This window comes from Lipotes vexillifer, unplaced genomic scaffold, assembly GCF_000442215.2.
Source record: "Lipotes vexillifer unplaced genomic scaffold, Lipotes_vexillifer_v1.1 scaffold478, whole genome shotgun sequence".
NCBI classification, from domain to species: Eukaryota; Metazoa; Chordata; class Mammalia; order Artiodactyla; family Lipotidae; genus Lipotes; species Lipotes vexillifer.
In genome coordinates, this window is record NW_006779682.1 from 1881629 (window position 1) to 1895489 (window position 13861).

At 39.7% G+C, this 13861-nt stretch overlaps 1 protein-coding gene across 1 annotated transcript in view; it reads left to right on the top strand.

The window, feature by feature from the left end:
• Positions 1-13861, top strand: part of LOC103088094 (Down syndrome cell adhesion molecule-like) — a 433151-nt gene that overhangs the window by 379464 nt on the left and 39826 nt on the right. Inside the window, exon 11 of the mRNA XM_007452883.1 lies at positions 1167-1445. Coding sequence (XP_007452945.1) covers positions 1167-1445 — 279 coding nt within the window. The remainder of the gene's footprint in view (positions 1-1166; positions 1446-13861) is intronic.

A 13861-nucleotide genomic window follows, 5' to 3' on the forward strand; every position in this document is an offset into this window, starting at 1 on the left:
GACTATGAATGAAAGCTCCACTGGGTACAGATGGTATATCATGTTCATTGCTGTCTGTCCAGCACACACAGTGCAGTATTGAGCACGTACCATGTGCTCAGTAAGCACTTCTTGAGTGAATGAATGAATGCATGAATGGTTTCTGTTCAGGTGTTTCTCAGCTGGATCCCTTTTGTCTACCCTGAGTTGATAATTGGAGGGAGACTACATCCTGCTGTTGAATAACTTCATTTTGTAAAATCACCTAACATAATAACTGGCTTATATTAGGTTATTATTGGCTTAATAATCTTAATAATCTATGAATAACTACCCCAAAAGGCTGATAGGAAGAGGATATTGATAACTAGCCCGTGACCCCATGACAAATAAGAAGGATGAATAAGAGTTTATTAGGGAAATTAAATCTAAAAAGAACATTCCAGACTGAGCTTGGCTATGTCCAAGGCTGGCCGAGCTGAAGACTATAACCTTATCTTCAGTAGCAACACATCTCCACAACTCAGAAAACTGGCCACAGACCAGTTCATAACTTAAGGTCATGTGCAAGGGATGTGTAAAATTGAGGGGTGCAGAGTAATGATGCAATTATCCTAACACAAATCTTTTAAATTAACATTTGCTATTAGTTGGATGTTAGGTATTAAAAAATGTTAACAATTAAACTGGAATCTCTGCTTCTTCAGTAGGGTTAAAGTATTAACAAGATGTGGAATGGATTGAAGAGGGAACAGTCATTGTACTCCTAATATTAGCAAAGCAGGAAAGAAATCTCCTCTTGTACACAGTATTTTTAAAAGCTTCCAAGAGAAAACCAAACCCAGGTCCCTCTTTCATAGTATTGACACTGAATAGTGCAGAATCTGAAATGTTTCCTTTAAAAATGATTATTGAATTTTTAAAAAATTTATCAAAATAAATGTGATTAAGCATATTTGCTGAAGTACAAATCAAGCCGTGCTTTTCATTTAGAGCAATGAGAAAATTCAAATAACAAAAGAGCACAATTTCAAATGTTCTACCAGTTCATATACTTTTATGCTATAGCAGTGATTTGTATTTTGCTCTTTCAATGTCATGCAAAACGGTTAAAGAAAAAAATATAGAGTATTTACACAGTTCATTATCATCTGTCCTCTCTTACTTTTTCTTTTCTTTTCTTTCAGTTCCACCTTTTATCCAACCTTTTGAGTTTCCAAGATTCTCCATTGGACAGCGGGTCTTCATCCCGTGTGTTGTGGTCTCAGGGGACCTACCCATCACCATCACCTGGCAGAAGGACGGCCGGCCAATCCCAGCGAGCCTTGGGGTGACCATTGACAACATTGACTTCACAAGCTCCTTAAGGATTTCCAACCTCTCCCTGATGCACAATGGGAATTACACCTGCATAGCCCGCAATGAGGCAGCAGCTGTGGAGCACCAAAGCCAACTAATTGTGAGAGGTGAGGAGACACTTAGGATGCATGGCACCTATGCAGTCAGATTCAATAGCACTCACCAATGGTGTTTCCTTGAAATGTTATGAAAATAACCAGCATTCATAAGAATTCCCTGTCATCACATTCACACACACACACACACACACACACACACACACACACACACACACACACACACACAGCTGTAGAAGCCAACTATGAACTCCCCTAAACTCCAGGCCAAGGTGTATTTACCTAAAATGTGAAGTTTCAGAAAATTAGCAGAGAAGAAATGTGTAAATAAGATGTGGGGACCATGGGATTTAATTCTTGAAATAAGGCTTCCCTGCATTAACCCAGTGACTTGTGAGGCCCAAAATCCATGAGCTCATGCTGTGTTATATTTACTTTATATAGCACTTTTTATATTATCATCTAGATTGATGGCTTTTAAAAATAATATTTGCCAAAGCCATATCTCACAGTTTTTCTGAAGTCAAAAAATAGTAGCTTTTTATATTTTTTTATCTTAGTTTTAGAAATGTGGTTTTCTTTGTTCCTCCCTTCTGTTGAGCATTAAATGTCTATCTTGGAAGGCTATTGAAACATTTACTAAATTAAACAAAGTGTGGCAATATTTATGAAAAAATTAAAATAAGATGGTTTAACTTGCAGAAAACTTTACCAGGGCTCTCAATGCACCTATAATGTAAGCAACAGTCTTATTTCAAATCTCTTTGCAAGTCAGCAAATTCCCATCAAGGTTCACACTTGCCATCTTCAAAATGAGAAGCTAGTGTTCTCCAGTGTCTGTTGAGCATGGATGTTCTGTGATTTTACGGTTCTCCTAGAGTTGTAGGTGTTCATCTACCAGTAGAATATTCATCCACATTGCAAAAGTAACTGTATGAAATTAAAGATTTATATTAATGTTGATTGTTTGCATTTTAAAGTCCTCGAACACAGGGCTCTCACTGTAATTGTCAGGAGGAGATGATTTCCATTACCTGCAGGACAGTCAGTAGATGTAAGCCGACTCTTTCTTGAGCAATAGGTTCCCATGTCCTTCCTCAGTCCTTACAACTTGTCCACATGACCCCTCTCCTTCCTTTCTTGTTGAAGAGTAATGCTCATTCTGTCTACTTGCCAACAAAATAAAGTGGAGCATACTTAGAATTCATATGAAGGCACCAACTTTGTATCTGTGAGAAAGATTTTCGCTGAGTAAGCAAATCTACCTTCAGTTAGATACAAAACAAAGGTACAAATGGCCTTATGCTAATAAAATTGGGATACGTGAAAAGCTTTTTCCCATTTTTGAAGATGCATAAAAATGGGAGCCCATCTAGTCCACTACTTCCCAAGTGTTTTCTTATAAGGAGAACTGACTCTTCCTATCATTTGTGAAGGGCAAAGCAGTGAGTACATTAGCCTGTCTCCGATATAATCTGCTCTGAAGGATCCAGGTCAGAGAACAGAAATGCTACATAAAAATGTATGTGAGTGTTCTGTGAATCACTTGACTTCGCAGGAAATGCAACCAGACTTTTTTGACCAAGGCAAAGGTCAGATGGCCTGGAATTGAGCCTAGCCAATCAGGATAATGTAGCGGATCACAATCTGATTAGTATCTCCCTGTGGTTGTTTTTTAAATGTATTAAATAAGGTTCTGTGAAATTAACATTAAGTCACTAGTTAGGTGATATAGCTCGGAGAAAGGAAATGTGCTTCACAAGCAGGTCAGTAGCTGGAGAAATAGTCAAGGAGAAGGTAATGTGCGGGGGCAGTGGTTCACAATCCAGGCTTCACCATAAAATCTCCTGGGAGATTTAAGAAAACACTGATGACCATTTTCTGGTCCTAACTAAGCCCAGCTAAATCATTATCTTTGGGAGTAGATCCATCTCCCAGATCTCTGGGGCATTATCCTTTTTTTTTTTTTTTTTTTTCAATTTAAAATTCCCCGTTAGTGGTTCTTGAAGCTAAATCATTATCTTTGGGAGTAGATCCATCTCCCAGATCTCTGGGGCATTATCCTTTTTTTTTTTTTTTTTTTTCAATTCAAAATCACCTGTTAGTGGTTCTTGAATTTTGTCACACATTAAAATTATGCGGGGAGCTTTAAAAAATTCATGATGTCCAGGTTGAAGTCCAATTAAATAACCATCATTGGGGGTGGGACCCAGGCACCAGGAATTTGTAAATTCCCTGAGTTGATTCTAATATGCAGCCAAGATTAAGTCCAAGCACCCTGGGTAATTTGAATATGCAGCTATTTTAGAAGCCTGGAGTTTTTTTCTAAATGCAAAGAGGGGCCATTGGTGACTTTAACTAGGCTAGTGTCATGGCCTGATTTATGTTTTTAATCATAACACTAGCAGCTGTGGAAAGAATGGATTGGTCCCGAAAGCAAGTAGGTAAGAAGCTATTTCAGAAGTCGAAGCAAGATAAAAAGCGCCTTGAGTCAAGGTGGTTACAGTCAAGGTAATGAGAAGCAGACAAATTTGAAATATGTTTTGGAGATGAATCAAAGAAAGCATGTATATATAGTGAATGTTGCAAAGAGAGAGAAAGAGGAATTGTTAAATGAAGTACATATTTTGCCTAATAAGGTAAATGAAAGTGTCTTCTACAGAAGTGGAGAAGACACAAGGAATAGCAGTTGTCACAAGGGAAAGAATGATGTGGGAGAAACAAGAAGGTCTAGACTCAAGGCATTCCAAAATTTAAGGTTCCAGAATAAGAGGAGGAATCAGCAAAGGAGACAAGAAGAAGGAGCAGTCAGTGAAACAGGAGGAAATCCAGTGGACTGTGGGGTCCTGAAAGCAAAATAGGAAATAATCAAGAAAGATAGGCGATAAAGTATATCAGATCCCACTGAAAGTGGAAAAAGAGGAGAATCACCAATTGCTCATTGGGTTTTAGGAAGATGGATATTGCTTGTTACCTTGTACAGTGGCGTGGCTGCAGTGAATCCCTGATTAGTGGGGCTTGAACAAAGAAAGGGAGATGAATGTGTGGGAACTCAGGAAAATACAACTATTTTTGTATTTTCAGGAATGTTGGTATGACAGGAGGCGAGGTGGACATGGGACAAGGGAAGCTTACATACTGATGGGAATGAGCCAATAGACAGGAAAAAAGTATGTGGCAGGATAAAGAGATAATTGCAGGATCCAAGTCCTTGACTTAGTTAATTGGGTCCTTTGAACCAGTGGAATATGTACAAACTAGTGTAATAATAATCTTGGTGGGGCTCCAGAAAGTAGAACCAACAGAAATGGTTGGAAATTTCAGTGAGACAGATTTTGAGTCAAGTAACTTAAAAGATAAATATGAAATTCATCAAATGGGGTCATCAGAGAGTAACATGCAGTGGATTTATCCTCCTACCATCAACAGTTATAAAACTGGACAAAACTTTATAAAGTAACCATTTTCCAAATACGAAACAGGCAGCACAGGGCTGTGGTCCTAGAGAGGAGAGAAATATATGAGTTAAGCCCCAAGTTCACCCCATATTTTTTCTCGGTGCACTTTCCAAACCATGATAGATGGATGCAGAGCCCAAATAGATAATGGTGATTTTTATGGTGAAGAAAAACAAAGAACCATTAGAACCATTGAGGTGCTGGATATTGCAGGTCAGAGTACTAGAGAGTGGGGAGCTGTTCAAAGAAAGATTTCTAAAAATCTGTATAGGGCTCCCTTTGAATCTTTAGCTTAATACTACACTTCACATGCATAGGGCAAGACCCTATGAAATCTAGCAGAGAACAACTTCCAGGAGTATGTGAGATGAATAAAGCTTCCAGCAGTCACACAGTCCTGAGAAACATTGGAGTTCTGATAAGCCAGAGTAGAGAACACACAGGGAATCCAGTTAAAATCTCAGAAGAGGCCACACACTAAGAGAGGCCTAATCTAGCCCTGGGATAAGGGCTACTCTAGACCAGCCCTAATAAAAAGCCTACAGGTAGCCTTGACAGGATTAAATTTCTTCACTGGTAAATTGACTGTTTGCAAGAATAGCATTCAGTGTTCTTAAAAGGAAGACAACAAAATCCAGACTCTCAATATCATAGCATATCTGCAATGCCTTGCACATAATTACTGGCTCTGAGAAGAAATAGGAAAATGTGAGCCATAAATAAAAGGAAAACAAAGAAAAGAAACAGCCTAATGGGCATACAGATGTTAAAATTAGCAGGCAGGGTTTTAAAGTAGCTATAATAAGCATTTTCAAAAATTCAAATGAAAAGATGTGTGCAATGAGTGAATATGTAGGGAATGCAAGAAGAGAAGTACAAAACGTTTTTAAAAAAGAACCAAAAGGAAATTCTAGATCTGAAAAGCACAATATCTGAAATGAGAAATTAACTAGATATATTAAGTGGGATCTTGGATACTGCAGAACAAAGGATAACTGAACTTGTAAAGAGGGCACGAGAAAAATATCCAAATTTTTTAGAGAGATAAAAGACTTAAAATGGCAAACAATGCCTCAGTGAGCTTGAAGTAATGTCAAGGAGTCCAATATAAATATAATTAGAGCCTCAGAAAGAAGGGCAGGAAAAGCATAGATCTGAATAGTAATGACTTGAAAATTTTCAAATGTGGTGAAAAATATAAATCTACTGGTCAAAATGATTAATGAGGCTCAAGTAAAATAAGCACAAAGAAAAAACCATGCCATAGCACATCATAGGGTGTAGATTTTACAGATTTTTGCATAATCTATCAAACTGTACATTTAAAACCTGTGAATATTACTGTATATAAATTACACCTCAATTTGTTAAAAATTTAAATGTAAATTTTCTAATATTCAAAATTCGTCAAAAATGAAATAATGAAATAATTTCCGTCACAATATATTAACTTTCCTGACAATGGAGGAGACATCATTTATCAAAAGCCGAATGACATTTTGAAAGGCATTGCATGAAATAGGTGTCACAGGTTAGTGGCTGGCCTCAATAAAGAGTAGTTTCCCTTCTGGCATTAAGGCTCAATGATTTAAAGTTAAAGGCTCTTATTTGCACTCCTTCCTCACGGGCTGTATCATATTTTATAACACATATGGAAAATATTCTAACTTCAACGTGACTTTTAGTAAACATATCTCTTTGTTAATTCTATTTAATGGAATATGTAAGGCACATAAGGTACACAACTTTCCTTAGCCCATGCTACAATGGAGATAGGTTTATGATTCATTGAATTAAAATTTAAACCTGGGCCAATTCTTGAGTTCATGTTGCATAGATACCATAATAGATCCTCATGCTGATTTCAGAAAATAATCACCTTTAAATAAACCTTAATAAAGTCAAGGCAGCTTTCTTTGGGCCTACTCTTCTTTTAATTACAGCTGGAATGGCAATGGCTAAAATAAATTAATTAGATAAGGGTTACAAGATAACCTTAACTCTCTAATGAAGCTTTCTCTATTTTAAAGTCTTTGTCTGTAGCAATCATTATTTTGCTTGTTTTTTTCAAAAACCTAACAGTCCCATGAATTCTGTATTTTCTTGTGTCTTACTTGTCTGCAAAAGAAAACAAAAAAAAACACTAAGCTTTATGTCTTCCAAATATCAATGGATAGATATAAACTTTTACACCCACTCCCAAATGACTGCATTTGCTCTGTCCTTCATTGCTTCATCCTTCCCTTATTGCATCATGAAGCAACAAAGGACTTAGCACATACTCCTAACTGCCAGTCCTTGGGGTAGAGTCACTGGGATGATGAAAGCTCATTTCCTCCCATTGAGAACTCCTGCTCCAGCGGGAATGAGGCAGATTCCAGAAGGGAGGGAGAAATCCTGAAGGATTGGGAAATATAGCAAGTAGTTAAGAGGAGAGGAAGGAAGACATCGTGTTCCTGGAAGAAGGTCTGTTACTTGCAGTGGCAGGAGGGCTTGACAGGGCAGATACATCTGTGTCTGGGGGAATGGTGTGCAAAATGGCAAAATGAGGAAGGGTGAGACTTGAGAGCTAAGTCTGGTCCACATCTTGAAGGCTTTCTGTCCTATGAAAGAGGTCTGGAGGCCACGGAAATTTATGCAGAGTTTTAGAGCAGAAAAATCATATGGTTCATGGCAGGACGAGTCACGCATTGGAATAAAATGAGTCTAGGCAGGACGCCTGAAGGGGAGGTCTTTGTAGTCCCCGTGAGAAGGGATGATGGCTGGAGCTAAGGTGGTCATAGAATGGGCAAAACAGAAGATGCTTTGCAGGATTCAATGGCCAGTTGTGTGAGGGAAATGTGTGAGAAGCCTTGAGGACAGACGTGCAAGAATTCTGGCCAAGGACTGTGCTGGGTGTTGGGTTGGGGAGTTGCTCCAATGTAGAACATTTCACCAACTTATCTGTTTCCCCTCTGCCCTTAGTACACAATGATTGGAGCAGGGCACTTTCTCCCTGGATGACTAATGCCTGCCGTGGGTGACAGCCTCTCTTCTTGTATAGCTAGAGATCAGGCAGCCGCTCTCAGAATTTCAAATTTTAGTTTGAATGGTCAAGAGGTGGCATTTTATCACCACTTCAGCTAGATCGCATTCTGGGTAAGCTAAATAGATCTTTTTTGATAAAATGAAGAATCTTATTTATTATTGCCATTTGGAATGAAGAGTGTTCCATACTGCACACTGTAGACTCACTAACTTTGGAACATAATCCGTCCTTTGATTCATGAAAAATATGCAAAGATATAGTTGGAGAAACAAAACCCACATAAAAATAACAAGCTCAGTTAGAGAATAATTATATGGGTTTTTATTTACATCTTTAACTCAAATTAGAGAATGTTTTCCTCTTAGGGGCTTTAAAGTTTTTGGCCTTAGATGTAGCTTGGGAAAAGTAGAAATAGAATAAGGAGTTCAGAGACCTTGAAGTTGCCTTGTCTCAGTGAGGGTGGTTGGAAAGTCTCCAAGTGACAGATTGCTAATGACAAGAGCAAAATGACTTCTGATAAGGGAGAGGTCAGTGCCGTTTGATAGACTTCATGGAAGGAGTGAGCGCCATCAGCCTTGATGTATAAGTAAGGTTTAGAAAGAAAATAAAAAATATAGCAACAGGGCTTCCCTGGTGGCACAGTGGTTGAGAATCCATCTGCCAGTGCAGGGGACACGGGTTCAATCCCTGGTCCGGGAAGATCCTACATGCCGTGGAGCAACTAAACCTGTGTGCCACAACTACTGAGCCTGTGCTCTAGAGCCCATGAGCCACAACTACTAAGCCCACGCACCTAGAGCCCATGCTCCATGGCAAGAGAAGCCACCACAATGAGAAGCCTGCAGGCAGCAATAAAGACCCAACACAACCAAAAGTAAATAAATTAAATTAATTTAAAAAATACAGCAACAGCACTGGAACTTTCAGTAAGTAAACCAAGGTCTACATTTTTGCTTGTTCATTTTCTATATGACTTTGGAAACATGATTGAGTTTCTCTGAGTCTCAGTTTCCTCATCTGTAAAATGGAAATAATGAGACTTACCTCCTGGAATTGCTGAGAGAATTGAATCAGGTAACAATTGCTATGTCCTTAGCACCCAGATAGTAGCAGGGCTCTCCAGTTTCTCTTCATTTAATGAATGAGTAGAAGGAGGACAGAGGCATTCAGACATATTTTCTGAGGTCAGTGAGGGATAAACAGCACCAGTTAAGACACAGAGGCTGTGCCATTATTTATTTATTTATTTTTAACATCTTTATTGGAGTATAATTGCTTTACAATGGTGTGTTAGTTTCTGCTTTACAACAAAATGACTCAGTTATACATATACATATGTTCCCATATCTCTTCCCTCTTGCGTCTCCCTCTCTCCCACCCTCCCTATCCCACCCCTCTAGGTGGTCACAAAGCACGTAGCTGATCTCCCTGTGCTATGCGGTTGCTTCCCACTAGCTATCTATTTTATGTTTGGTAGTGTATATATGTCCATGCCACTCTCTCACTTTGTCACAGCTCGCCCTTCCCCCTCCCCATATCCTCAAGTCCATTCTCTAGTAGGTCTGTGTCTTTATTCCCATCCTACCCCTAGGTACTTCATGACATTTTTTTTTTCTTAGATTCCATATATATGTGTTAGCATACGGTATTTGTTTTTCTCTTTCTGACTTCACTCTGTATGACAGACTCTAGGTCCATCCACCTCACTACAAATAACTCAATTTCGTTTCTTTTTATGGCTGAGTAATATTCCACTGTATATATGTGCCACATCTTCTTTATCCATTCATCTGTTGATGGACACTTAGGTTGCTTCCATGTCCTGGCTGTTGTAAACAGAGTTGCTATTGTGCCATTATCATAGTTAGCCTGCCTGCTTGTTGCCTTGAACAAATACATGCTTGATGTAGGAAGTGATGGGGAACCTCAGAAGTCCTGGAACTGATTGCCTTTGGAGGTGGGAGACCAGTCTGGTAGCAGTCAGTGGGCTGTGTCTCTACAGATAAGGGAACCCAGGGAAGACATACATCTTGGCCTGTCAACTGACCCCCCAGACCCCATCCCTGCTTCCCTCACCTCTCTTTTTCCTTCCATCCCTATCACAATTTGGACACCTATTAGCTGTGTGATCTTGAGTAAATTCCTTAAGCTATTTTTACCCCAATTTTCTTATTCCTAAAATGGGAGAATAGTTAATCGGGGTTTTCTGAGGGTTAAAAAAAAGAATGCATTTATCACAGCACCTGGCACATAATAAGCCAGCAGGTGGTAACTCCCTTTCCGGCTCTTCTTCTGTTTCTCCCTTCCTTCCACTCACATCTGCATGACTTTGGTACATGATTGAGGACACATTACATAGAAGAGGCTGGGGGTAATCCCAAGTATCAGGCAATTAATTAGAATGGTGGCCTAGGGAATACAGTCAAAAAGGTAACAGTGCAATATATTTTTGTAGAAACTGAAGCAGTTGGGGACAAATTGTGTGTGGAAGGTAGAGGTGATAACTGAGACGTTAAGGCTGAAGTATAGGATAAAAGGGTAGGATTGAAATGGAATTTGGGAACCCAGCTCCTGGTTATTCCTTACACCAGAGTCATATGACTTTGGGCCATTGTAAGGCTAAGCACATTTTTATAGTTTGGGTCACTGGGAAGATTTATGAAGACTTAATTTAAAATAAATTAGCTGTTATCATAAGAAGTTAAAAGAAAAAACCCTTAGCACTTATGCATGTGCCTCATGACTTACACTGGCAGTGGATGGATGATCACCCTAATGTCACACTCAGTTGGGTGACCTTGGCATAGATGAAGCCATTTTGAGGGAAAGGACTGAACTTAATGGCAAAACACGCCTGCCCTTTGGTTCTGTTATTGGCTCAGCACCACTGCGAGGAAAGCTACCAACACTATGATTTCCTATCTGCGATTCCAAAGGTCAGTTTTCTTATACTTCTTTATATCTTATGACGGGTCTGTTGTTTCTGGCTTTTAATGATGAGCTGGCACATAGTGAAACAAACACATTATCTAAAAAGCCCTTACTTGACCTTTATTTGGCAGGAAAAAGAAAACTTATACAAGGCCACTATCTAGTTGCTGTTTGTGGACCCAATTTATGATACTATATTCATGCTATCATTTTGCTTCATTCATCCATTCATTTTTCCAACAAATACTTGTCAAGCACCTATTTTATAATAGATGCTGTGAGTGCTGGGGGTACAATGGTGATCAACACACAGAGAGCAAGTCCCTGCCCCATAAAACTTAGTAACAACCTAAATGGGAAAAGAATTTGAAAAACAGTAGATACATATGTATCTGTATAACTGAATCACTTTGCTGTATACATGAAACTAACACAACAGTGTTAATCAACTAGACTCCAATATAAAGTAAAAAGTTAAAAAAAAACCCTTACATTTCAGAGCAGGAGAGAGGCAATGAACACACAAATGATGTCAGGCATCTCTACCTGTGGTATGAAAAGTAAAACTTGATAGGAATATTGACAGTGATAAGGGAATGGAATTTTCAGATGCACAGGGTAAGCCTTTCTGAAGAGATGTGTGAAAAGGGACTTGACCAAAGTGAGGGGGTGAGTCACAGGTCTCTCTGTAGGAAGCGAGTTACAGGCAGAGAGACAAACAGGTACAAAGACCCTGAGTCAGGAGTGGGTGTTGTGGGTTCAAAGTACAGCAAGAGACCAATGTGCTCACTGTTGAGTAGGAGAGAAGGTGGGGGGGCGGTTATCTACTCTGGGTATGACAGGAAGCCACTGGAGGTTAGTTTCCAGTGTCATAAATTAACTCTTACCTAGACTTTGATCAATTACTATCTTGACTAAATGCCATACAGCAGAGAATGGCAACATTTGTCTACACGGGGGCCCCGTCCTCCGCTGCCACCATCAAGTAGCTTCTGATTTACCTTCAATAAAACCGAATCCCTGTCCCTGTTGACAGGTAGTGAAACCTACGTCCATTCTTTGGAAATATATAGCTACTTAGAGGCCATGAGTTCCAAACATAAAACACTGGACTGAACCTAACACTGAAAAATTCCTGTCCTATTATACACCTGTCCTATTCCTCCCTTAAAAACAGCAAAAATAATTCTTCCCCTTAATAAACAGACAAAAGCCAAAGATCACGTATTTTGAACAACCCTCCTCTTAAGCATCATGAAGCAGGCAACTCTCTCAAAGGAATCCCTTCAAGACTTCAGATAGTGTCAGGCTACCTGGGTCCCATGACAGGATTTGGGTATTTTAGAACATATGCATCTCACATGACTCTTTTTAGGGCAACAGGAGTATTGCATGTGCACACAATTATGATTCATAGAAATGTATGGCAACAGTGGCCTGCATTGCCTTTTGGGGATGCGACCTAATTATTTGGTTGAACTCATCCCTTCTATCTCTTTAATCACCCTCATCCCCACTGGAAAAGTCTCTCTATTGGAAAGCCAACTATATGTGGATATGTTCACCACAAATAAAGTGTTCTGCAAATAAAAGGAAACCAAAATATAGTTAAAAAAAAAAAAGGAAACCAGCAACTTTGAGGAATTATAACTGAGACAATACAGAGTCTTCAGTCTTTAGGTCCTATCATAAGTTTTGGCCAAAATCATGACAGTGCCGACAGCTCTGCATCCTTCCACCTCCAGTTCTGTATCTCGTTGACCAAAATCCTCCTGCAGTGCTCTCTGCTTTCTTCTGTTAGATGGTGCTTCTAGACCCATACTCCTCAAAGACCTTGTGCATTGGGGTCACTCTGATCTGAGTTATTAACTGAGCCATGCTACTTTGGATAGGGTCTGTTTCCTAGTTTTTAAAACCGGAACAATAATATCCGTTTATTGATTTGTCCATTCAACAGATATTTGCAGGATACTTTCTGTGTTCCAGCACTGTGTTATGTGCTGGGGTGTGATGGTCTGCAAGAAAGCCATGGTTCTTGTTCTCCCAGGTGTGCAGCCAGATGTGGGAGATGAGCATTTAAGCCAGCAACACCAAACGTGTGGTAAAGGCTATGACATGATAACACAGGATTCTGTGGAGGCACTCAGTCTTGTCCACAGCATCAGAAAAGGTGTCCCACACTAAGTGAAATTTGAGCTGAGATGTAAATACTACTAACTGATAATTTGTTAAACAAAGAAATACAGAAGCCTATGTGAAGACCCGAGGGAGCTGGAGAATAGATAGACTGGAGCAAAGCTTACAAGAGGAAATGTCAAGAGATGAAGCTGGAGTGCAAGGACCCAAGTCATAAAGAGCCTTCAAAATATCGTAAGGGCTTCAGTTGTGTCAAGGGACAATGCGAAGGCACTGATGATTTTAAGCAGGGAGGTCACCTCATGTGATCTCTCTCTTAGAAGGATCTTTCAGGCCATTGTGGGCAGAATGCATTCAAGTGGGCCAGTAGGTAGCAGGTAGACTAGTTAGGAAGCTGTTTCATAAATCCAGATAAGAGCCAGTTTTAGCCTTGTCTCAGGTTAGGTCCCCCTGAAAGCAGAGTGTGAGGTATAGGACTGGCTGTAGATCACTTATTTGAGGTGTAATTCCTGGATTCCAGAGTGAAAGAATGAAGGGAAATGAGATTAGGAAAGGAAGGGAAAAATCAGTAAGAGTTGCTTTAATGAGCTAGTTGCTGCTGTGGGCAACTGGGGCTCATTCCTTCTGGGAACCTTGCAAGGCATCACACAGAACAGTTGTTTTCAAAGGTAGTCTCTGGACCTGAAGCCTCAGCATCACCTGAGAGCTTATTAGAAAAGGCAGTGTCTTGGATCGTGCCTCAGACCTACTGGGTCAAAACTTTTAGGGACAGAGGGTTCAGCAACTTGGGTTTTAATCAACTCTTCAGGTGATTTGGACACCCTCTGATGTTTGAGAAGCACAGACATAGAGCACACCTTAGAGTTGTCCAATAGGATTGGAAGATGGAGAGGCAGGGCATTTATCCCGATGCC